The sequence below is a fragment of the Triturus cristatus genome, chromosome 4_2 (assembly GCF_964204655.1).
Source record: "Triturus cristatus chromosome 4_2, aTriCri1.1, whole genome shotgun sequence".
NCBI lineage: Eukaryota > Metazoa > Chordata > Amphibia > Caudata > Salamandridae > Triturus > Triturus cristatus.
The window spans coordinates 49,677,379-49,700,417 of NC_140586.1; the positions used below are offsets into that span (position 1 = coordinate 49,677,379).

Below are 23,039 nucleotides of genomic sequence, written 5' to 3' on the forward strand. Positions count from 1 at the left end.
TTCTTTGGAGGAGTCCCGTTCAATGTTACTTTCTCTGGAAACAGATGAACTAATTTTCCGCACCAGCACTTTAAGACTTATTACACGTGTACGTAAAATGATGGAAAATCCCTGAATTGTTGCTGTATCGGTTTTTAGTCTTCATGAAATAGTATTGAAATATTGTAATAATGAACTGTTTTTGTACATGTACTTTTATGAATTTTATGAAATTCGAATAAAGGTCATTTGATTTGATTTTGACTGTGGCAGGTGTTAAAAATATTTTCTCCACTATTCCCAGTAGCCCAGAAACAAAGGGCAAAAGAGGCTTGGGTGTGGTTTTATTTGTAAGGTCTCAAATATGACAAATACAGTAGACTGTAGAGCGTTCAGAGGGATATTCTATTTACCAACCTCTCTAAACAAGACCTTCTTAAAGGTAGAGATGTCGTCCCCAGGAGAGGATGTGGATAGATAAGCCAATGGTGAGGTTGGAGTGTAGGATGTAAAGTCATCTGTTGTTGACAGGTATCGATCTTGAAGACCCCCACCCACCCACATTTTTTCAGAGTTTAACTTTAGATGATTGCTGTTCAACCAATCCTGGATAAACAGCATCATGTTTTGAAAGGCTTACTGAGACTAGTTGTTGATAGTAAAGTAGTTGAAGATTCGGACATTCATTTGTTTTAGGCTGTATACTAGAGGCTGAACAAGTGAGGGTCCAGGAAGGATCCCTGGGGTACTCCGCAGTTCAAATGAACCTTGGATGAGCTGAAAGGGTCAACCCAACAGAGCGTTTTTTAACCAGTAGATGACCCAATTGAGAGCTGTGACCTGCAACCCCACTGCCTCGACACAGTCCACCAAGAGGTCATGGTCAACTCATTCAAAGGCTGCCAAAAGGTCAAAGAGGACAAGTGACTGGGTAATGCCCCCCTGTTGACTACTTCTCACAGGTCATCCACTACAGAGTGGATGACCGCTTCAGTGGAATGGGCTGGCCAGAAGCCAGCTGATAAGGGTCGAGGAAATTGGATACCTTTAGAAAGGAGCAGAGGTGACTAGAGATGTGAGACTAATATTTTTACTAGATAAGGAAATATTTAAATGAAGTCAGTTTGGTGAAATTAATTTGCTTCCTGATTACAGCAGCTACGCCGCCACCCATTTTGCCTGCTGCTCTGTTTGCTTGTAGTATAGAATAACCTGCTGGGGGGAGGAGAGGTCATCCTCTATAAACTGCAGCTTAGATGCATCAGTTAAGTCCCAGACACCAGCCCCAAAGGAGGCGACAGATGTGACTTTTGCTCCATAGATCTTTATTTTTTCAATTGGTTTTGATCAGTTTTTTTTATATAAATCTAAAAGTCCCCCGAATACTTTTTAGGTCTCGCCTGGCGATAGCAGCGCATGCGCTGACCTCGCCATGCGAGTGCCTTTTGCAATCGATTCTCTGAAAGCCTTACATGCTCATGTAGGGATGGACAAAGATGGCTGCTCTCGCCATTTATCCAATCTTAACAGCAGGCACATGTACGTACGGACAGTGGACAGTCCGACGCTATCTTGTGCCAATAGTTTTCTATTGTCATGGCAACCAAGCTTCTTATCAGAAGCTTGGTCACGCTGCCTTGTTTTTTTTTATAGCAACTTCACCTGAAGGTATCGGGTATCAGAGCGCTTCTATTTCTCCTTGCGTCCTTGGACTTTACTCACTGGGAACCGAACGCCTAAATCGTTGTATGCTGAGGGTATACCATGAATTGGGTTTGTGTACTCTGCATGTGTCTGCGAGATATGCGTAACGACCAAGGCGTACTCTGGGTCAAATCAGTGATTCATTCTCTACCTGCCTAGAATCAAGCATTGTCAGATCAGCCGTACCTGCACAAGGCGAGAGCAGCATCTCTTCCGGGCAGCCACTACTTCCGTTTCAGGGGTCACCACCTCCGCACCGGACGAGCTGAGCCACTGCCCTCACTCACTTCCTAGAGGCGCTCACGCAGTCAGTGTCCCACCCGCCTCTCTACAGCGCTTCTCTTCCCTATAGTCCCCTCCCATGTGGAGCTCACAGTACCCTTACCCTGACTCACTCTCCTGCTACCCTTACCCCCTACAGTCCTGAATACTCCCACCTCCAGTACAGTCCTTATTTTCACCTGCTTTCCGGCCCCTCCCTTACTTCCCCCTTCTGTAGTATTCCCCCCCCCCTCCTCCTGCCTAAAGTGCAGTCTTCCTACCCTAGAGGCTTCCTTCCTACCGTAACACTGCAGTCATAGCTCTAGCCTGCAGCACACACTCAGGAAGGACCCGATTGGCTGCTGATGAGCTCATCTCTTTGTGCTTACAATAAAGCACTAATGTCCAACCAGCACTGGCTCCATCAATGGGAGCTGATCTTTACCAATGAAGAGGCATGGGCGGGGGCGGTGTATAGTATCATCATCATCAATGAGACCCATCCTCGGGGGAGGATGAAGGTCAGTGGTAGCTGCACCTTCTATACGAGGTGGAAGGGAAAGGGGGGTCATCTGAGTTTCAGCACTGGAATGGGAGCTGATCTTTACCAATGAAGGGACGTGGTCGGGGAGGGGCTGAGTATAGCATCATCATCATCATCATCATCAATGAGACCCATCCTCGGGGGAGGATGAAGGTCAGTGGTAGCTGAACCTTCTATAGGAGGTGGAAGGGAACGGAGGTCATCTGAGTTACATCACTGGGGTTCGGCACCCTCAATGGGAACTGAAGGTCAATGAAGGATGAACATACCATTAATAATATTAATTGAGCGTACATAAGACTCGTGGCATAATCAATAGGTGCTGAGCTTAATTGAGGGTGAACTTCACACATAGGTCTGGATGAAATTTAATAGTGTCGGCGAAATCTGCATTTTTTGTTGTTGTAATTTTGCATTACACAATTTCATATAATTTTTTTCCATGGGAAACTGGTTTATAGACAATGTCTCACCAAGAGAAATCGGATCGTTACAAACAAGCATTAAAAATGCAATAGGTCTCGCCTTTCATTAAGTTAAAGACATTTGCTTTGCTATACAATACAATTAGCAAAGCAAATGGCTTTAACTTAAAGGCGAGACCTATTGCATTTTCAATGCTTGTTTCCATTAAGAAATCTCTATTGGTCACCATATTTTGCCAATGAATTCCACTATCAAACATGACCCCCAGATAATTAAAGATGTCCATTACCTCCAATTTCCGGTTCTTTATGATCATTCTAGGGTATTTCTTCAGTTTCGATCCTGCCACAAGCATGAAGGACTTTGATTCATTTACCCTCAAGGCCAAATTATTCATAAATCTTGTATACTCCACTATGAGGCTCTGCAATGCATTGCCAGTTAGTGCCAGCAACACTGCGTCGTCCGCATAACAGGAGATACATTAATAAAAGGGATATCTGGGGGGAGGAGCCAAGATGGCGACCGGGACGGCAGCGTAGGCTCCCGGCTCCGTGAACCTCCGCACCCCGCACAGATATCCTGCACGAGATCCTTAGCCTGCGCTATCTACCCGTGTTGGTGAACGCGAGCGGCAACCGGCCGTGTGACCCCGAAGTTTCTGGCAGCGGTACCGCCGGAGAAATGTCCGTCTGAAGTTTGCGGCCTGTGCAGCCCCGGAGCCAGGATCTCGAGTGAACGCCGTGGCCGGGCGGCAGTGCAACAACAACGGCCTTTGGTGACTGGGTGGGGTCGGACTGCCGGAGTGGTGCGAATGTTGGACTGCGCTTCGCCGTGGTCGCTCCTACCACTAAGCGTAGCTGAACGAGTGCGTGCCTGAGGTGGCAACTACAGGACTCTCCGGTGATTGCTTCAGCCTTCGCCGGTGAGCTGCCCGGACGCCGCCCGTAACTTGTCCCGATTCTTGCGGGCTGCTCCCGGATTTTCGTGGGCGCTGGTCCGTGGTGGGGACGACTGTGGCCCGTGACCACACACCGGACACATTGCTTGCCTGCCCTCGGAACCCAGTTACCAGTGCCATGGAACCCGAGGCGCTTGTGTCTGAGCCCCGGTCCCGATCTGGGATGGACCTACCCAGCGGCCATTTTGGTATGCCAGAGTCCACCATCCTGTACACTGGGTTGCAGCAGGATTGGGAGGGTGTGACTCTGAGGAGCGTAGCGGAGCGAGCGCCGGGAGCTGTACTGGGGTACGGTGACCTTCTCGAGGCTCTCGGTGCCCTTCACTCCACCCTGATTCACGGAGCCTGGGTGTTGGGGAGCAAGCTCGATGGAGTGACATCAGCGTCGGAACAGTTGCCGCCTGCCTATCCCCAGGTACACTGGGACTTCTCACGCCGCGCACGGGGGGACAGTGTCGTGGCCGCCCCTGTGAATAGTGCACACCTGGACTCTCCGGACAGTATATTAACGTGCGATCAGCTGGCTGTGGATTTGGTCTGTTCCGGAGGTTTCGGACCTGAGCGGGGGGGGGGTGGCCTTGTCCCGTGCGCGGTCTCCGACGACCCAGGCAACGTCCAAGCAACGGTCGCCCGCCCTGGCTGATTCCGCCTTCCTGGGCCTGGTGTGCAGTGTAAATCCTGGCTCGGCATCGGGAAAGACGATCCTCCCTAGAGCTGACTGTGTCGATCTTCAGAGCCCTCTACCCTACCTGTGTGTGTCGCTTCCTGAGTTTTATTGGACACTTCTCTTCCTGGTAACATTGAACATGGCACTGGGACGAGGGGAATGCATGGGTGGGTTTGCAAAGAGTGGCCAAGGATGATGCTGACCCTTCCGAGGTGGTCACCTACTAGGCGGGCGGGCTCGGGAGTTGTGTGCTCTCATGGCATAATTGTTAGTGTACCAAGTGCGTAATGCTCCTTACTCCTCTTTGACAGGGTCGATTTAGTGTTCTTTATTGTATGCTTTATGGGAAACCGTGTGGTGCGGGAGGGAGAAGCCGGGGGCGTGTTTTGCAGACCCTCCTCCAGTTTATTAATACTCTCTCTACCCCCTCGTCTGGTGGGGGCTCCTTTCCCACTTCTTTTCTCTGTTCTTCTATATTTCGGGTCTGGTTCCGGGGCGACAGGCACACTGCTGGGGGGGGGGGCCGTACTCATCTGCAGAGGTGCAGGGTGGGGGGTTGGGGGGGATCCTTTAGTCTTTCACCTCCTTTTTCCATGGCCTCCTTTTCTTCTCTTACTCTTCTTTGTCTTTTTCTGGGATCAGCATGGTAGTACTCCTTTGTTGTTAATCACTGCTGTTTCCGGAGTGCCATAATTTCCGTGGAGTTTCCTGGGTCTTGGGGCAGGGGGTTGCAGGAGCAAATGGCCGTGTCATTCCTCCACATCCTGAACTTACTGTTTCAGCGCCATTGCTTAGATAGACTGCTGTGTATTGTTTACGTTCATCGTTCTGCCTGCCATTTTTCGCTGCTGGGAAACTGTTTGGCACCTGATCCTTCCATCCTTTTCTATTATAAAATGTAAACCTTTATTATCCTGGTCTCCTACCTGGGCTGTTCAGAGACTGGGAGTATGCTAGTGTCGAGATTTTGCTCCCCGAGGTACTGACTGTGATAGACCTGCTTTCTGTTACTCTGATTGTTTAGCGGCCGGCCCCGGGGGTTGTAGGCCCATATGTGTAATTGCTTGAAATGTCAATAAAGGTTTTCAAAAAAATAAAAAAAAATAAAAGGGATATCTGAAGTAGACCCAACCAGGGCCAACTCCACTGCATTTGTGTATAATCTAAATAAGAAAGGGTCGAGAACACACCCCTGTCTAACGCCACGGGTGATTTTCAAGTGTCTTATGCATTCGCCCTTCTCTCCCATGGCCGACACAAGCCGTAGCATCGGAGAATATCCCACAAATAAAATTAATTATCGCCACCTCAATTCCTATAGCTTCCATTATTGTCCATAGCTTGGAATGGACCACATAGTTGAAAGCAGCCAACCAATCCACAAAGGCATATAGGGATGGCCGTCCTTCGCCTTTGTATACTTCGCAATAATAAAGTTTAAATTGAGGCAGAGATCGTTTTTCCTTTCCTGAAGCCATAGTGAGAGGGAATTAGTATTTTCCTTTCAAACGCCCTGTCCTCCAATCTGTTGAGGAGTAACCGCACCATAAGTTTAGCCGTGCTGTCCAGTAATTCTACAATTCTTTGTGTTCGCTGTATCCCCCTTTTTTATAAATCGGAATTATAACAATTTTTCCAAGACGACAAGGCACCTGTACATGCTATGGTATTAAAAACATTTGTGAGAAATGGGGCCAACAAATCCTGATGATCTAATAAGAAATCAATCGGGACCCCATCAAGTCCAGGTGCTTTTAATCTGCTATACTGGTTATTGGCATATTTTGTTTCTTCCCGGCTAAAGGGTGTAAGACCCTCCCATGGTATAGGTATACACCGGTAGGTCTGGAAGCGGATCAACGGTCTTGCCTATTTTACCAAAAACTCTTAGTGCATCACCCATACCTGCTCCGGGACGTGCGTTTCTAGAGTAATCGATCAGCAATAGATATGTTCCATTGGGAGACATTGAAGAGTATGATGGACTTCACAAAATTGAAGCAAATCTCCCCGAGATAAATGGTATACCCCTCTCACCAGTGAGACCAGATTGAGTGGGAAATTACTTCAAACCTTTAAACAAGCATTTTCAATGCAATAGGTCTCGCTTTGCGAGAGTTTAAGCTATTGGCATTGATAAGGACAATGCCTTTTATTTATGTGTTTTTAAAAGCAACACATATATAAAAGACATTGTCATTTCTGATGCTAACAGCTCAAACTCTCACAAATGCTAGACGTCGAGACCACTTGAATGCAGGCCGTGCCCCTTTCTTTCGACGCTGCTCGCCGTATTCAGGTTACAGTGAGCAGCGTCTAAAGAAAGGGGCATGGCAAACATTAAAGTGAAAGCGTGATATGGGGCGCTTACCCCCACCCCACAAAGAAAAAATAAGTAATTAATGAAAGGCTCCGTAGCGCGGCTGCTGAAGTGAAAGCGGACCGCACTGTAAATTAAATAAATTAATAAAGTGGGGCCGCTAAAGTGAAAGTGGACCACGCCATAAATTAAATAAGTGCGCCGCTATAGTTAAAGTGGACTGTGCTTTGAATTTAATAAATGCATAACTAATAATATAAAAGCGGGCGTTGTGCTGCAACGTCGCAAGTGGAATAGGGGAAGATCATTAAAGGAAATAGTGTTCACCAACTACATAAAGCTGACCGTGTAACAAGCAAAATGTCCAGTTCTTATGGGAGGTTACAGATGAAGAATAGGCGGTACCAAGGAGGAACTATTAACACTTCTCACGAATGAAAAGCAACGATTTCAAAAGGGCAGTAACAGGAGCCAATTGAAAAGATGGGCGGAGCTTTTATTCCATACCTCAATACAGCATGCCTCGCAGAGCAGCGCATGCGCTGCCCAGGTTCGACCCAAAGACTGAAGCTACCTTGTTTTCCACAACGCCAGTTTCTCATATAACTTTATTCCACGGCTTGTGACAATGGGTTTTTAGAAGCAGAGAAGAGATGAACAGTTTGGGTAAAGCCTTAGGGATAGTAGAACAGGTTTTAACCTACTGAAGAAATCTATTTTGGCATGTAAATATTAAGCCAATTTTGATCCATCCAGCTCTTGATATTGCATAAAAAGCCTTTTAGAATGGATAATTTAATTTAGCAAATGCTCTTTTCATATGGAAAGTTAGAGTATCATCAGCATATGTTGAACATGCATCTAAAAGAACTAGTTAACTGCAGAAGAGAACCTTGAGGATCTGTGTCATGGAAATAAGATCAGATCAAAATTGTACACCAGGATTTTTTAATGCAAACTACCTCAGATAAAGGAGGAAAGCCAATGCAATACGCTTAATGCTGCAACTCTTATCTTGACAGCAAAATCGAGTCATCCATGGTGTCAATAGTTGCAGATAGATCTGGTTAAATAAGAATGAGGTAGTGTTTCTGTTTGTAGCAGTCCAAAGTTCGAAAACAGACAAGAGGGTGAACTCTATGCTCCTATCTAGGTGATAGCAGACCTTGAAATCTCTCAATATGTTGTTAGATACTAGAAGAGATGACAGTTTCTGGGCCACAATACTTTCTGTAATTCTAGTAACAATACAGTGGGTAGGAGAGTAATTTTCGGCAATAAGAAGGCAACTTTGGTGCATGTTGGGGCAGCATACCATAGGAAAACACGATAGATCTCACCATTCAATATCTCCACGTCATAGGCACAGGTCGCCATCTGACGCAGTAGCTTGCTGAATCGCTGCACACACATGCCTCACTTCCATTGACCCCTCTGCGTCAGCCCTGAGAGGCAGACCTGGGTTGCACTTGTACTGCTAAGGGGTGGGGGCTATTACAGACTGCCCAGCGCTTGTCCCACGCAACACCCGTTTCCGCCTTATTCAGTTTTACATACTCCACAGAGGTGATCTTACTCCTGATAAGACAAACCATTATTATCACCATACTGATGCAGTCTGTATCCGCTGCACTCTAGCTGGTAACTGGCCTAGTATACATGCTCTGGGCCTGCCCCTTCTTCATCACTACTAGCTGGGTGTAACCACACGCTTGGTCAATTGTCAATTGTACAGGGCGGTCCGTACCACATACTTGGCAGGACTGTTAGCTAGGCCTTCGCCGCAGGGACAAGAAACAGAGCCACCACCCGGTCTATCGACTTAGGGCTACTACTGGGTAAGTGATTAATTTCCTGCAAATAGAGATCACTGCCAGAGAACTCTCCATGCAGGCCTGGGCCCGAGGTGAAGGCAGAGACAAGGGGCCTGCGCAAATACTCACTGGCAACTAGTTGGAATGCCATTCTGGCCGATTTTCAGACTATTTTGTAGTCGTCAATGAAACACTTGGAGAGGACCAGACGCCAGAAAGCGCATAGACTTCGCCAGTCGCCAGCCTCACTTAGAACGCCTGCTGTTCTCCCTTGAATGCGTCCCCCCACACATTTGTTTTGTGTGCGGTTTCTCTGTAATGATGCTCCTTTATTTTTCCTCCTACAATGCTGTGGTCTGAACTTGAAGCATGTTTGTTGGTTTTTTGTTCAACATAATATTTCGTGAATCTTCAAGTCATCACCCTGATACTTTCTTCTGTTAATTCTAATTACACTATGTGTTAAGCGGATGCTACATATGATTGTAATGTGAACAAATAAAACTACAATGAAAAGATGAAATTAAAAAAAGATGGAAACTGGGTCTAGATTAGACTTTTTCCATGATAGGCCTCACATTGACAGGGGATTTAGGCCCAGATCTCTGTACTGGGGTGAATGTATGACATTGTTCTGCATTCTGTCCATCAATTGTTGTTTTTGCATCGGTCTTCAGGACAACAACATGCCCAGGCTGCTAAGCAAATTAAGTTTAAAATAGCTAGTCACACTGAATGAATTACAAGAGAAAAGATCACATTGAAAACACCATTTGCAGACATGCTTAGTAACCACTGCCCAAGTCAGAGCTTGAGCACAAACATATTTGAGATTTTAATGATAGTCTTAAGAGAACACAGACAAGTTAGGGATCCATCGAAATTACTGCATGAGCAATAAATAAAAAGGTGAGGTTAACTTTTCAGTCATAAAATGTAGTTGATGCAATCCCAGAGTGGAGTGGGAAAATCCAAGGCTAGACAAGCCAGCCCAGTATGAAGGACAACACACCTGCACAAACAAAACTGTACATAGCTAGTCACTTCCGCAAATACCTAGGCCTGATGTGATGCAAAGGTCAGGAAGGAAGACATCTTGAAGAGGGAGTCAGAACAGATAACACTGAAGGATTCCCTGTGCACAAGGGCTAATGCGTTTAGCTTCCATGGCGCTGTGCTCAATGACTCTGCCCAGATCAAGGAGAAGCGACGCACAAAGTTACTGTAGAATAAACGCTCGGACACAAAGGAATGGACGGATAATCGCAATAAATCCATCTACCAACTAAGCAGCCTCCACTGAACAAAGTTTATTCCACCTTTGTCTGATGCATGTAAAAAATTGACAAGGGAGTGGTCCAATCCAGTGCTTGATCATCCTATAAGTATCAAAACGTGGGTAGCAGCAGGTCCCCAAAAAAGCACTTCTTCCTTTCTTTGGGGCATTAAGATCTAATCCACACCACCACTAAGATGTGCTCAACTCAAGTGTTAATCCAGAATCCATACTTATTGGTTTACACTACAGTTACCAAATCATTAAATTAATTATAGAGTAAACCATCACAGCAAAGGCAAACAGGTAACCCAGCAGTATAAGACAAGGAAAACTGGAATGAGGGAGGGAAAGAGGAAAAAGGAAGAAGAAGAAATAGAAGGCAAAGGGAAGTTAGAAACAAACGTGGCCTATCAACAAAGTTAGTTCGATGCAAATGAACATTTTGACCCGTCTGCATTAGTCATTTGATTCGAACTACATGCACGCTAATAGGACTCAACTAAACCGACAGAATCCACACAAAAACACACCTTCCAAGCATTTCAAATAACAAAATAATGCATCAGAAAGTAGAAAAGAGTAAGCAAGCCAGAAATGATAATAATTTGATCACATACAAAAGACCTTAAAAAGGTTCCAACATCTCGGTCTATTCCTCATATGTAAACTGGTCTTTTACGTACCGTGAAAGACTGTGGAACGGTCATAATAGTCTATTTTTTCTATTGTCTCAGCATGCTGAAAAGTTAAAGTATTGCGCAGGGAGAAATGTAAATGAGTTGTAGCCCTGAAGTGCTAGCTTCTAACTAGAGCTACAGCTCAGTTCTGCGCCACTGCAGTTAGCCCTACAGCCTACTTGCATTTCCCATTTGGCAAGGTAGCTGGGAACGAAGAACTCTACGTTATCTAACTCAGGCCAGATTTTCTGTCGGTGTGCACTGTTTACCAATCCTTGCAGTTACTGAATCCCCAGTCAATATACAAGTTAAAATGGACGTACAGTGTTAGGTATCATGAAACTCGCACTTAAAGATGGGTATGTCGGAGGGGACAGAGCAGTTTGGAGGAAGTAGTCACATGCCAGCCACAGAGAAACCAACAGCATTCTCTACATTTCTATGTATGCCATTCTTCACCTTATGGCTATGACTTAGAACCAAAAAGAGCCCACAAATATAACCAAATGTTCCAATTCTAAGAAGAACTTGATTTTTAAAATGGATTGCCACTGAAATATTACTATTTCCGAGCTCTATACTATAATTAATAGGTAGGCAGGACTGTTGCTCAAAATAGTCCCAAGGTTCTCATTTTATCAACTTCTGAGAGATCAGACACAAACTTCCCCCTTCGAGTTCTGAAAACTCTTTTTGCAGATCCCACCAGATGTCAACAGCGAGTGGTGAACCGACTGAGAATGCACTCTAGGGACTGTAATAACGTTTCAATAAATGTGTGAGAATCTCTCTTAAGCATTATTGATGAATACATTGCAATGAAACTTCTTTGTTTGTCTGTCAAGGGCGGGCTTGCACAAGAATACATCCCATGTTGCATAATATGTTTCTGAAAATAATCCACCTACACAGGATGCAAAAAAATGAAAAAAATAAACAATGATGGAATTTAAGTTAAAGGATTATTACTGCATAGGTTTTTATTCTCCGTCTAAATTCCTTTTGCTGATAAATCCTGTTTTCAGTGCACTTTACAACAACAAAAAACTAGAAAGTTTTGTAAACAGCATCCTAGCGATACCATGCATATATAGTATTAATCCCAGCGCTGATGTGTGGCATCTGGTGAGCTAACCAACATCTGACCATCCTTCAGGTGGAGATGAAATCTCAGCAAGCACCCAGGCCGGGTCTTTCTTTGGAAAGAAACTCTGTGGAAGCGCCTCTCGAAATCAGGGTCGCATTTTACAGTGTGGGTTTCTGCTGCATTCCACAGCACCCAAGTGATGCTGTGCCAGCGTTTCTAAAAAGGCTTTGGCACATAACGCACATCATACATGCAAGAAATTAACAGGTCTATGTTGATACATTTAAAGGTACAGAACCACCGATCAATGCAACAGTGGTGCCATTCCCAAGACGCTGTGGTCACAATCATTGTATCATTCGCCCTAGTAGGATAGCAATTTGCCCGTTCATGTCATATACAGATACAAAACGCCCCAAAAACATTTTAACATATCTGTACTTGAGTGCTGAACAGAACTGTGTTTACTACATTCCTAGAGAAAAACAAGCACTGGCCGCGCGGCTAATAGCAATCACGATCAAAGCGAAAGTGATCGCAATCGCGAGGACGGGACACCCTGTGTGGCAAGCACGCGAGTGGTGCACGCTCACGTGCACTCAAGCTTTAGGCCACAGGCAGCACTTTAAAAATCCCACATACAAAATGTCTCTCTGAGCATGCGCTGGGCTTAGCGAGACCTAAAAAAAATTCATGGAACATATCGGGCTGTAGCCCCAAAACAAAAAAAAGGAACTGACTTGCTGACTCTGGACACACAATACAATGTTTTATGTCTCGAAGAAACATGGGAAATTGATAAGTTTCAGATAGAAGGCATTCGCTCCTTTCAAACAGATGCGGCACACTGTAGGGCTGGCCACCATAGCGGGGGGGGGAGGGGAATAGTAACCCTAGTTGTCAACACAGCTAGGCTTAAGGTAATAAAAAATTTTAATATTTCTTATTATTACCACATCCTTTTATGTAAGGGCCATAAAGGTCGAGATTGGATTCTTATCAATTTCTATAACAATAATTTTGAAGGTAATATGGCAAATGTATTGGAACCACTGGAGAGGGATATTAGTAACCTTATGAAAACTCACCCTAAAACCTTTGATGTAGTTTGGATAGGAGATTTTAATGCTCATAATTCTAGCAGGGTTGACTCCTACGTATGTGTTATGATTAGGGCTCCCGGTTTTTTTTTTTGTTTAACATTTCCGTCTGTATTTATCCATATTTATTTTAGGTTTTGTGAAAAAAATGAAGCTTAACCTGGTATATTTACACATCTATTTAACCGTTAAAGAAGCACTCATGCTTGAATACCAGCCAGGTTTCAGTGATATGAAGACCCACAGAACATAAATAAATGCCCTTATAAGAGACCATTCAAATTTCATTATCAGCCATGTGCATATCAACTGCTGTTTAAATCTCTTTACTAAACTTAATTTCTTTTTTCACCCCCCCCCCCTTTACTTATCGATCCACACAGCTATTGGCCTGGCAGCCATGGTAGATAGTACTCAAAAAGCAACCCATTTTACGTTTATATCCACATTTGAAAATAAATACAGACAGGAAATAAATGGTTTTCGGTCTGTATTTATCTGTAAAAATCAGTGAAAACAGAGAGCCTTAGTTATGATTGACGAGTTTGTCATAATGATTATGGTTAGCAAGTAATTTAGAATGTGAGAGCGTTACTTCTAAGACAGGCGCATTTGCGCCGCTGTCTCCATTAAATATTTGGGAAGCTCTAACTGCCTCCTTCAAGAATGTCGCCGATTGCTTCCCCCCTGGTACAATAAATGAGCAATAGCAAGGTGAGTGCAGTTTTAGTACAGTATTCAAATTCAATATAATACGATGCAAGTTTTAAAAAGCATTAAAGTGCTTTATGCCGTTCTCCAATGTGACATTCCTGTGCACCAGGAGTCGAACGACTCGGAAAAGATGTCGACAAAAGTCAGAAAAAGACAGTCAAAACGTGACTAGAGGAACCGCTCTCTTTGGATCTGCGCTGGAAGGCACGAAAAAAAGAAAGAACTGACGTCAGTGCGTAGGGACGGCATCTAAGTAGACACCGCAACATCATTCCGGCGATCAAAACGCCAACAGCGAACGCGGAGTCGACCAATGCACAGGGGTACTGCTGAAGAAATATTCTCCGGATCCAGTCTGATGCCTGGGGGTAATTCTAAGGTAAGGAATCCATAACTAATAGTCTCCTTCAGATTTCAAGGTATTCAACCCACATAAGTCCTTTAGGGGCATGATAAAGCTGAGCTCCACCTCATTAGAGCAGGTGAAGCAATGAGACTATCGGGGGGGGGGGGGTGGGTGTAGGCTGACTAACGCAAAATCATGGGCCCCACAAACTGCAAAAAGTTGGCTCTCCCTTCAACACATAAGCTCTGCTCTAGTCAAAAAATTGAGAAATTCAATTTATAGACCAGTGGCCCCAGTAATTCAAGTGTACCAAGCTCAGGGCATTGGAGCTGCATTGTATGGCGCAGAGTTATGGGGCCAGTATAATGTAGGTGCCGTTAAAGAAAAAAAAAAAGAAATCGAAAATTCTTTAAGCGATCAGTCCTAGAACTCCCTCGAAATGCCCTCGACCCCTATGCTCTTGGACCTGGGTTTAAAGAACATAGCACACGCGTTTGCTTTTAGGCCTCTTGCATACTGGATTAGAGTCTGGTCAAATACACCACTACCTAATAAAGAATCATTACTTGATGTATTAACACTCGATACTAGAGGGAGTATACCGTGGCTCAATTTGATCAAGTGTTGGTTTTATAGACTGGTCATGAGTGAGCTCTGGACTAATCCCAGTAGTATACAAGAAAAGAAGAACCTTGCCCAGCCTTCATAAGAGATATTGGCTTTATGTTAATGAAATATGACTAATAAATAAAGAAACTGAAGGGGGTTAACAAGGAGGTTCCTGCATTTTCAAAGACAACATGCACTTAAAGGAATTACTCCTAATCAAATTGTATGTGTAAGTACTCGGGTACTTGAATTTCAGAACGGGTGACTTGATACTACAATTTATGCCTGTACGATTTGATGTGCTTTTGTGGTTTTTATAAAAATTGAATAAAGATATTTCTACTACTAATGATTATTTGCATTGCTTTTAGCCACAGGCTGGAACCTTACCACACTAAGTACTCAAGTCACTGTTTCCCACTTCACAAACTGGAATTAATTCTGTGGCTCTCCGGGGACACACACAGAGACACACACACACACAGAGACACACACAGAGACACACACAGAGACACACACAGAGACACAAGTGCACCTCTCGCTGATTAGTTTAACTTGCATTTACAGTGTGTTTTGTTTTATATATAGATATTTGTAAGATCAATAAAATAGTTAGATTTTTATTTTTGTTAGCCGCGCCCTTGATCCCACCCCCACGTTCACTGATCCTCCTCCCATTGGACTTGGGACCACAGTTTCCATACTATGTACCTATGCAACCACCTGCTCTGATTCCATCTTGTAGTTTTATGTGCAAGTTACCAATTTTAAGAGTATTCCAACATTCATGGCAAGAAAATAACAAGTTTAGATCTTTTAATTGCATAGAGGGCATGTGATGAGCCAAAACAGGCCGATGTAGCATAAAGTATACCATCCCGTCTCCAACACATCGAAATAAAGGGATTCTTCACCATATCCCCATCCTTCCATATATTCTAATCCTTACCAGATTCAGAATCCTTGTCCTCACTGGACTGTTTCTGATCATCCATTCCTCACCCAGGCTCACGCCTTTCGTGGAGATAACTAGAGAGGGAGAGAGAAAAAAAGATAAGGGCAGATTAAACTAGATGGTATTGACACTCATCACCCCAACCCCAACAAGAGATGCTGGAAACATTACTTAGCTAGAACTGTATGTTTGCAGCTTTTGCAATTTTAATGATGTCCACTTTTTGACAGGCCTCAGAATTGTATCCATTTTTTGTTTTTTTTAATTGGATATTAATTATTAACCAAAGTTTGGTTTTAAATGTTTCATGGTCATGTCAAACTAAAGCCCACAAAGCCCCAAATGGTCGACAATCTTAGGCTTGCATTTTTCTTTCACATGTATAAAGTGTAAGGTAACTTAAGCCTAAAGAGGGGTAGAAGAATGTATGTTAATCTAGGCTAAAGAGTAGTTGCAATACCACCATTTCAGGTGTCTATTGCTTTAGCATCATACAGTATATGGATTGACATGCTCAACAGCACCTTTAAACCAGGAACATTCTCTTTATGGGAACATGAGCTAACACTGCTTAAATATACACAATAACATTGAAAATATTTAAGTGGATGCCCATGTGGGGTTCTTGGAATGTTTGCCACAGCCAATACCAATTAACTCAGGAATAGTGATTTCCTTAATTGGGGAGTCATTACCAAGGTTTACTATCAGGTGTCTATTTGCCAACAACAAATAAATGCAACTCATCACCCATTGAGCACTACACACCTTACTCATGGGACTGGCTTTGTTTTAGAAATAATCCTCAAAGAAATTATCAGTTATTGAAGGTATTCTTTTGGGGTAATACAAGAGTATTTACAGTATCTGAAGAGATGTCGGCTGGCAATAAACCCAAAAAACGTAGAAGAGTTAGAAAAGGTCTAATGCAGAATAATTTACTGGGGTGTATCAGAACTCTCCTGCCATGTTTATTTAACGCAGGAATGGCTCTGCCAGAGAATCCTTGTAGATCATCAACTACCCCCAGTGATGTTACTGCAATATTTTAAAGCGTTTTTTGTCGACTAATATTTTTTTTGTCAATAAATTGAGTAAAAAAAAAAAGATATTTTGATACATTTGATTCCACATTCCACTCTCACTTTACAGGTCTATGTTGAGGAGTTTAAACAGCAAATACGCTTCTTTACGGTCACTTCAAAGCACGGAACACCAAACATGAACAGACATTAAAAACGTCTAAGAGTTACATGGTGTGGGGGAGGTGATTATATCTCCTCCCAGAGCGCAAACATCTTAACCTAGAGTGTTGTCAGGTTGCCCTTGGGTTGGCTGTTACAAAATTTAACCTTCCTGGCAGTTCGAACTCCATATGACTTTGAAAGTGTTCGAACAACCATATGAATACCAAGACATGGATGCATGGAATGAGGATTCTAGAGATGGAGACCTGAGCAACAGTAAGTAAGCGAATGACTGAGATGAAGGAGTGGTGTGAATAAGTTTGTGGCACATGGGTTAAAGCATAATGTATTTTACAGAGACGAAGAAATGCCTGCAAGCAAACTGTATTGTATTATCATTTGCATAGCATATGCCTACACCAAAATCACTTTATGGGTGCCAGTTAAGACACTTGGTAGGACTAACATGTTTGTGAGGCTGGCACATAACATGGCATGGAGACCCTATTTAAATTAGACTCCCATCAAAATATGCCCCCCTCCAGCATATGGGTACCTGCTGAAGGGGTTGCAGAGAGAGAAGACCACCCATACATCCACTGGGGATGCCAGTAGCAGATTAGATTTTGGTCGGTCGAGCTGACAGCAGGAAAACGTACGGAGAGGTGCCAAGAGGATTTTATTGGGTTGCACATCAATATGGAACTACACATTACAAGGCAGCGGTATCGGTGCTCCTGTTGGTATATAATAAGTTGGCTTACGCTGGCCAGAATAAGGACAGTTCATTTTGAAGGTTTTGGAACCAGTTGTGGTGTATCTTAATCTGGAGCATAGAGAACGGACACGTCTCAATATGCTGGGAGTGCTGGGTTTGTTTGACCGAGATTCATACATTCAAAGACGACGAAGGAAGCTGGAGCATTGGGACAGGAGATGGGGCGAGAATAAGCTCTTCGGGGAAAGGTGAACTCTCAACTAGCTGCAGGCAAAGAAGATTTAGGGGGGCCTTGGGAGAGGGGGTTCTGTTTGTCGAGGTGAAGTGCTGTGGGCATGCCTGCCTTAAGTTGTTACATTATAAAATGCCAATAAAATGTACTGAAACAAACTGGGAATTAAACCTCTGAAAACTGTTAGTATTGCTATTCTAGTACTGGGGACAAATTAAATGATGTGCCAACGCACATTTAATCTCCGGTTATGAATAAATATATTATACTACTAACCCATATGAATATAGATCTCAATGCTGGCACCTTAAACATATTTGGAGCATATTGTCTTAATCAGTGCTTCCCAACATGTGGGTCGAACGCCGCTTTTTAGAGGATCTGGAAATGCCATAGATTAAATAAAGATACCATTAAATATTGTATCTATCTTGTCATAAAAAATTCAGCAGTTAGGAAGGCAAATATCAAGCCCTTTTTGTAATTCTGAAGTGGGACAGAAAAAAAGATTTTAATAGGATTAAAACAAAATCAAGACGCCTGAGGGGTTGCAGGCTCACGGGTACTTTCTACAACACGATATGAGATTGTCCCCACATTACACAATAATGGAGGGCGGTTATGACAACAATCACCCAGGTATGTGGCACCTCGAATGTGCTTGCTTAATGTGTGGGAGCCCACGAATCTAAACCATGCGGCTCAGGATTGGCCAACATTCGGCATCACACTAGCCAAAAGGAACACTGCGCGACACTGGGGAGCCCCAACACTACCCACTCAGCAGCAGTGGCGTCGGGATCTTGATAGCGCCATGGTGGCAGAAAAGGCAGTCTTTATTAATAAGGGATGCCCCCGAAAATGGACTCGAGTGTGGGGGAAATGGAACAATTTTCGGGTAAATATATGTGCCCCTCCACCCGAAGACTCAGATTCGGGCTTGAGTGACTGATAACCCGAAAACGGGCACGCCATGAGAAAGTTCCCAATGTGAGGTGAGGGAATTCGGCAGCTTTATGGCAGTGGGTTGGACACAACTGTATTTCTATTCATTGTGTACGGAATTATTGCGTGTTACACTATGTCAATTATTCTCTGTAACGGTCATGATTGTGATTTGCTCTACTCGATGTGTATTATAATGTCAATAAAATGTTTAAAAAAAAGAAAAATCAAGACACTTTCCTTGTTGGTGTACAAATGATAAATATTTACTGAAACCCATTTTCCACACATTATTATCTGTGTGTAATGTAGTTTTATCAGTAAAACGGTCTGTGCAAATTTAGTGGCCATTTCAAGAGACAATGTGACAGTGCTCTACCACACAAGGCTTTAGTTGCATAAAAATATTTTTAAAAATGCCCCGTCCTGTCTATTTAAGCTAGGTGAGTCAAAAGGGTTTTCAGCTCTAAAGAATTGGGAACCACTTCTTTAAATGATTTAGAAACGCCAAGCTTGCTTCTCTCTGATCTGTTATTAGTGATGGGAACCGCAAGAATCTTCTCTGAATAGAAAGGTATTCAACACATCTCCAGATACAACTGGAAAGGATGGCTCTGCATTACTCGCAGCATAGGTAACACCAAACTAAAGGAATCAAATCCAAATTAAAGGAATCAAATGCAACCTAAATGAAGGACAAGCACTGTCCCAACACAAACTGCTTCCTCAATATATCCAAATGCCTTTGTGAGTCATCTCCCAATATCGAAATTTTTGCAAGTGTATTTTACAGTAAAGCATTCATACTTCTCCAGTGTGCAACAAAATGCCAGTATTTTAGTCTTGGTTATCAAATTGGGACATTTAATGCAACCTAGATCCTGTCAGATGGCTTGATGACATTTTTACTTTCTATTCGTGCTGAACTGGTTAAATATCAATCTAGAAGTCACTTGTGCTATAATTTAAGTCAAATTATTATGGGCATTAACACTGGATTAGGATCTCCTATACAATTAACAGTAAATCACAGTGTTTAAAATAATTCCTGTGTCTTTTTTTTTATTTTTTAAACAAAATAAAATTATTTGAACATAAAAGTAGGACTGCAAGTCTTAATTCCATGGCATTATTACTAAAGGTCTGGACCATCTCTAATTAAACCTAGATTGATTTTTAATTTACTGGCAGGTAGGAATATTGCCGTTCTTCCAATGAGTATGCAAGTTAAGTTCTGGAATCCCGGCAAAGATTATTTGGGGATCCTTTGGCAATCAGTTAGCCAGTGAGAAAAAGGATTCAGATAATGTCACACTATGTGTACCCCCCACACCAAAACTCCCTGCATAACTGGTGTTTGCCCTGAAACCATGACGCAAACTCCCAGCACTTCCATTTAAGGTTTTTAAAGTCTTGGATTTAAAAAGCACATGCCTAAAAGCAAGTGCCACCGTGGGCCTGTGGATGTTAAAAGGATAGTCACATTGAAAACCTAAAAGAGGATTTTTAAAACAAGTGCTATCTTCTAGTCCATGCCTAAAAATGAAGAATTTGGAAAAGGACAAAAACTGGTACAATTGTGAAGTCAAACTTGTACAACTTTGTTAAACCAAAACTAAAGATGCTCAACTGTGCAACTCATTTCGCATGTCATTTGTGCTAAAGAAGGAAGTAACTTTGAGATACTGCAGGGAAAGTGGTACTAAACATGAAGGCAAGCAGGAAGTTGCTAAACATGGTAAGGTACTGTGGTGTATTCGCCAAGATATAGATCTTTTTAAAACTTTCACTACCAAACAGCTAACAGGCTGCACAAGTAGTGTTTGTTATGCATGGTTGAAAGAATATTTTTTGTGGTGCAGGCTAGTTTTGGAATAATCTGGGAGTCACCTTAAAAAGTGGCACAGATAGGCTTAAATGAACTAGCTAGCTCTCAGTATGAAGGTATGTAAGCAATTAAAGAGTACATGGACAATAATCCTGACCGATGTTTGTCAACAAGGACAGCTGGTGTGGGCACCTGGATGTCGAAATCTTAGCATTTGGAATTTGTGTTGTGAATAAAACTGATACCAATACACAGAGCAGCTATACAACACACAATATTTTTCTTCCTTGTACTGCCCACCTCCAAATCTTTTGTGCCAGTCTGGAAAGTGTAAAGATTTTTCATAACCCCTATTTGTTCAGGAATAAAAGTTCTCGTCTGTTTTTAATCAGTAGGCTCCTCCCTAATATGTGTTTGTAAAGAAAGCTTTCAGAGCTACAACAGGGTTTACTTCCAGGATATTTAAATGTTTCACTACCTTACGGGGGTTCACTGGCCCCTTACATACAGTTTTCCCCCTGTTTACACCACATCCCTGTCATGATGGCCAGTGAGAGGGACAGCTACTGGAAAAGTTTGCCTGTCGTGTTCTCTTCTTCCTATCATTGAACACCCTCCTGGGATTTTTATTCCAGTGACAACCACTAGATCCTCCCAAGTCAGATCATTCCTGTATCGGCCTAATGCAGAGTCTGCAGTATGCGATCAGGAGGATGCATGATGGCATTATGCCCACCAGTTTCATCACAGTCCTCATCGTTAGCAATGCCCCCCTCTGGTAATTTAAAGCTTACGCTGTCCATGTGTAGACTTTTAGGTCAAAGCGTACCAAACAGCGCAGCTTTCTTGTTTGCTAAAGACATTTTGGGGACAGTCTGAAAGCTTCCCTGGAAATGTATTCTGCCCATTGCTCATCATTGGCTTTGTGGTTTGTAAATCACATGTGCTTGCTTTTTATTTGCTTTCTTTATTTTAGATTGTCCAGTTGAGTTAATCCATTCTGTAAGGCATAGCCTGTTTACCAGGGCCCCTTGTATTCTTGCACAAAAGTGTCCACGAGTGCTCGCTTTCTGTAAACAGGCCTTTAATTTTTATTCTCATCTTGTCACATTTGCTGTGCATTCAAAGGCAGAGGTTAAATGTCAGGCTCTGTCTTCCGAGGGAGCTTGGGGTTTACTTTTCTTTCTCGGACTTCAAAATGAGGGGATTAATGCGACAACCCTGCTGAGTGCCCACCCATGTGAGACAAAAGGCTGTAGGGGGTTATGTTTAACACATACAATTTAAATATCTGTAAATAAACTGTGCAAATATTTCAGAATTTATCAATTAGGAAAGCACTTTATTCGTAATTCTTTAATGTGCTGGAAACAAATATTTTAATACAATCAAAACAAATCAGTACACTTGGATGCCATTTCCGCATATAGTTTGTGTGCTATATAGTTTTATCAGTAAAACTGTGTGTGTGAATGTAATGGCCATTTAAATTGAAAGTGTGATGTCTGTAATGGAGTGAAGTATGCATGGTGTGAAAGCGCATTGCCAAGACCCTCCAAATCCAATGCACAACCCTCCACGCCACTATTCCACTCTACACCACTCCACTCTCCCCTCTCCCCTACGCCATAAACATTTAGCCATATTGAACAGCAGCCATGCTGGGGTATGTTTTTTTTGGGAAAACATACCCCAAAAAAATCTTAGGGTTTTTGGTATAATTACTGACAATTACAAATCACGTGTGGAAGAACAAACTGTAGTAAGAGGTTTCGGTTTAGTAAAACACTGCACTTTTATAGTTTTCCCTTTCTTTGCTTACATGGGGGCGGTGCCCTGAATGAAACTGAGCGCGTTGTCCCTGAAGCGGTATGGCGCTTAGATTAAAGTTAAAAAACAAAAAAAAACAGAAGGATCAAACCCTAAAACTGCTTGCGCTTGGAAGAAAAGGAACGCGGACATGGGAGGGGGCGGTAACAGGACAGCAACAGAAAGGGCACTTAGATTAAAGTAAAAAAAAAAAAACACAGCTATCAAACCTTAATACTGCTGGGCCAATATACAGCTACGTATGGATCCGCTGGTGCCTCCTTCCACAGCCCTTCCCTCCTGGTACTGTAAAATATTCAGCCCATGGAGTAGTCACGAGTGCAGCGGGGGCATTGTCTGAGCGCGCAAAACCGAAAGTGCAGTGGGAGCGCACGAGACGCCGTGAGCGTGCACATCGGCTGTCCCAGTGTAAGCTGAGGATCGCCAGAGAAGACACGCCGTCTATCCGCGCTGAGGCTCAGAGTTTGAATCGGAGGCTGAACTGTCCTTGAGCCTGGCAGCACCAAAACACGCTCCTACGGCAGCACGGCCAGTGTGACAGCGGCTGCCTGGGCCGAGAGGTAAACCGAGCACCCCGTGAGCTCTGGGGACATGCTGCAGGGCATCGCGCTGAAGTATGGCATAATGGTAAGGAATGCGGGGAGGGAGTAGCTGTATGGAGGGGGCGTCAGAGGCTGAAATGTTCTGCCGCGATGCCTTCATCCTGGCGGGGGAAGGAAACGAAGTGTGTCGTCGTGGAGGAATATGGTGGGGGTCAGCAGATGGCGAGGGCTGGCCGACACTGGAGGTGGTGCAGGGACAGTGGGGGATTGGAGAGGAGCGACCGTAAGCACGGCGCGCGCAGACAGGAGATGTG

The 23,039-nt window shown here is 43.5% G+C and overlaps 1 protein-coding gene across 7 annotated transcripts in view; it reads right to left on the reverse strand.

Moving 5' to 3' along the window:
- Positions 1-23,039, reverse strand: part of KMT2D (lysine methyltransferase 2D) — a 1,389,531-nt gene that overhangs the window by 1,246,453 nt on the left and 120,039 nt on the right. For all 7 annotated transcript variants that reach the window (XM_085600422.1, XM_085600421.1, XM_085600420.1 and 4 more), the window contains exon 2: positions 15,438-15,517. In XM_085600422.1, coding sequence (XP_085456548.1) covers positions 15,438-15,483 — 46 coding nt within the window. In that variant the 5' untranslated portion in view covers positions 15,484-15,517. The remainder of the gene's footprint in view (positions 1-15,437; positions 15,518-23,039) is intronic.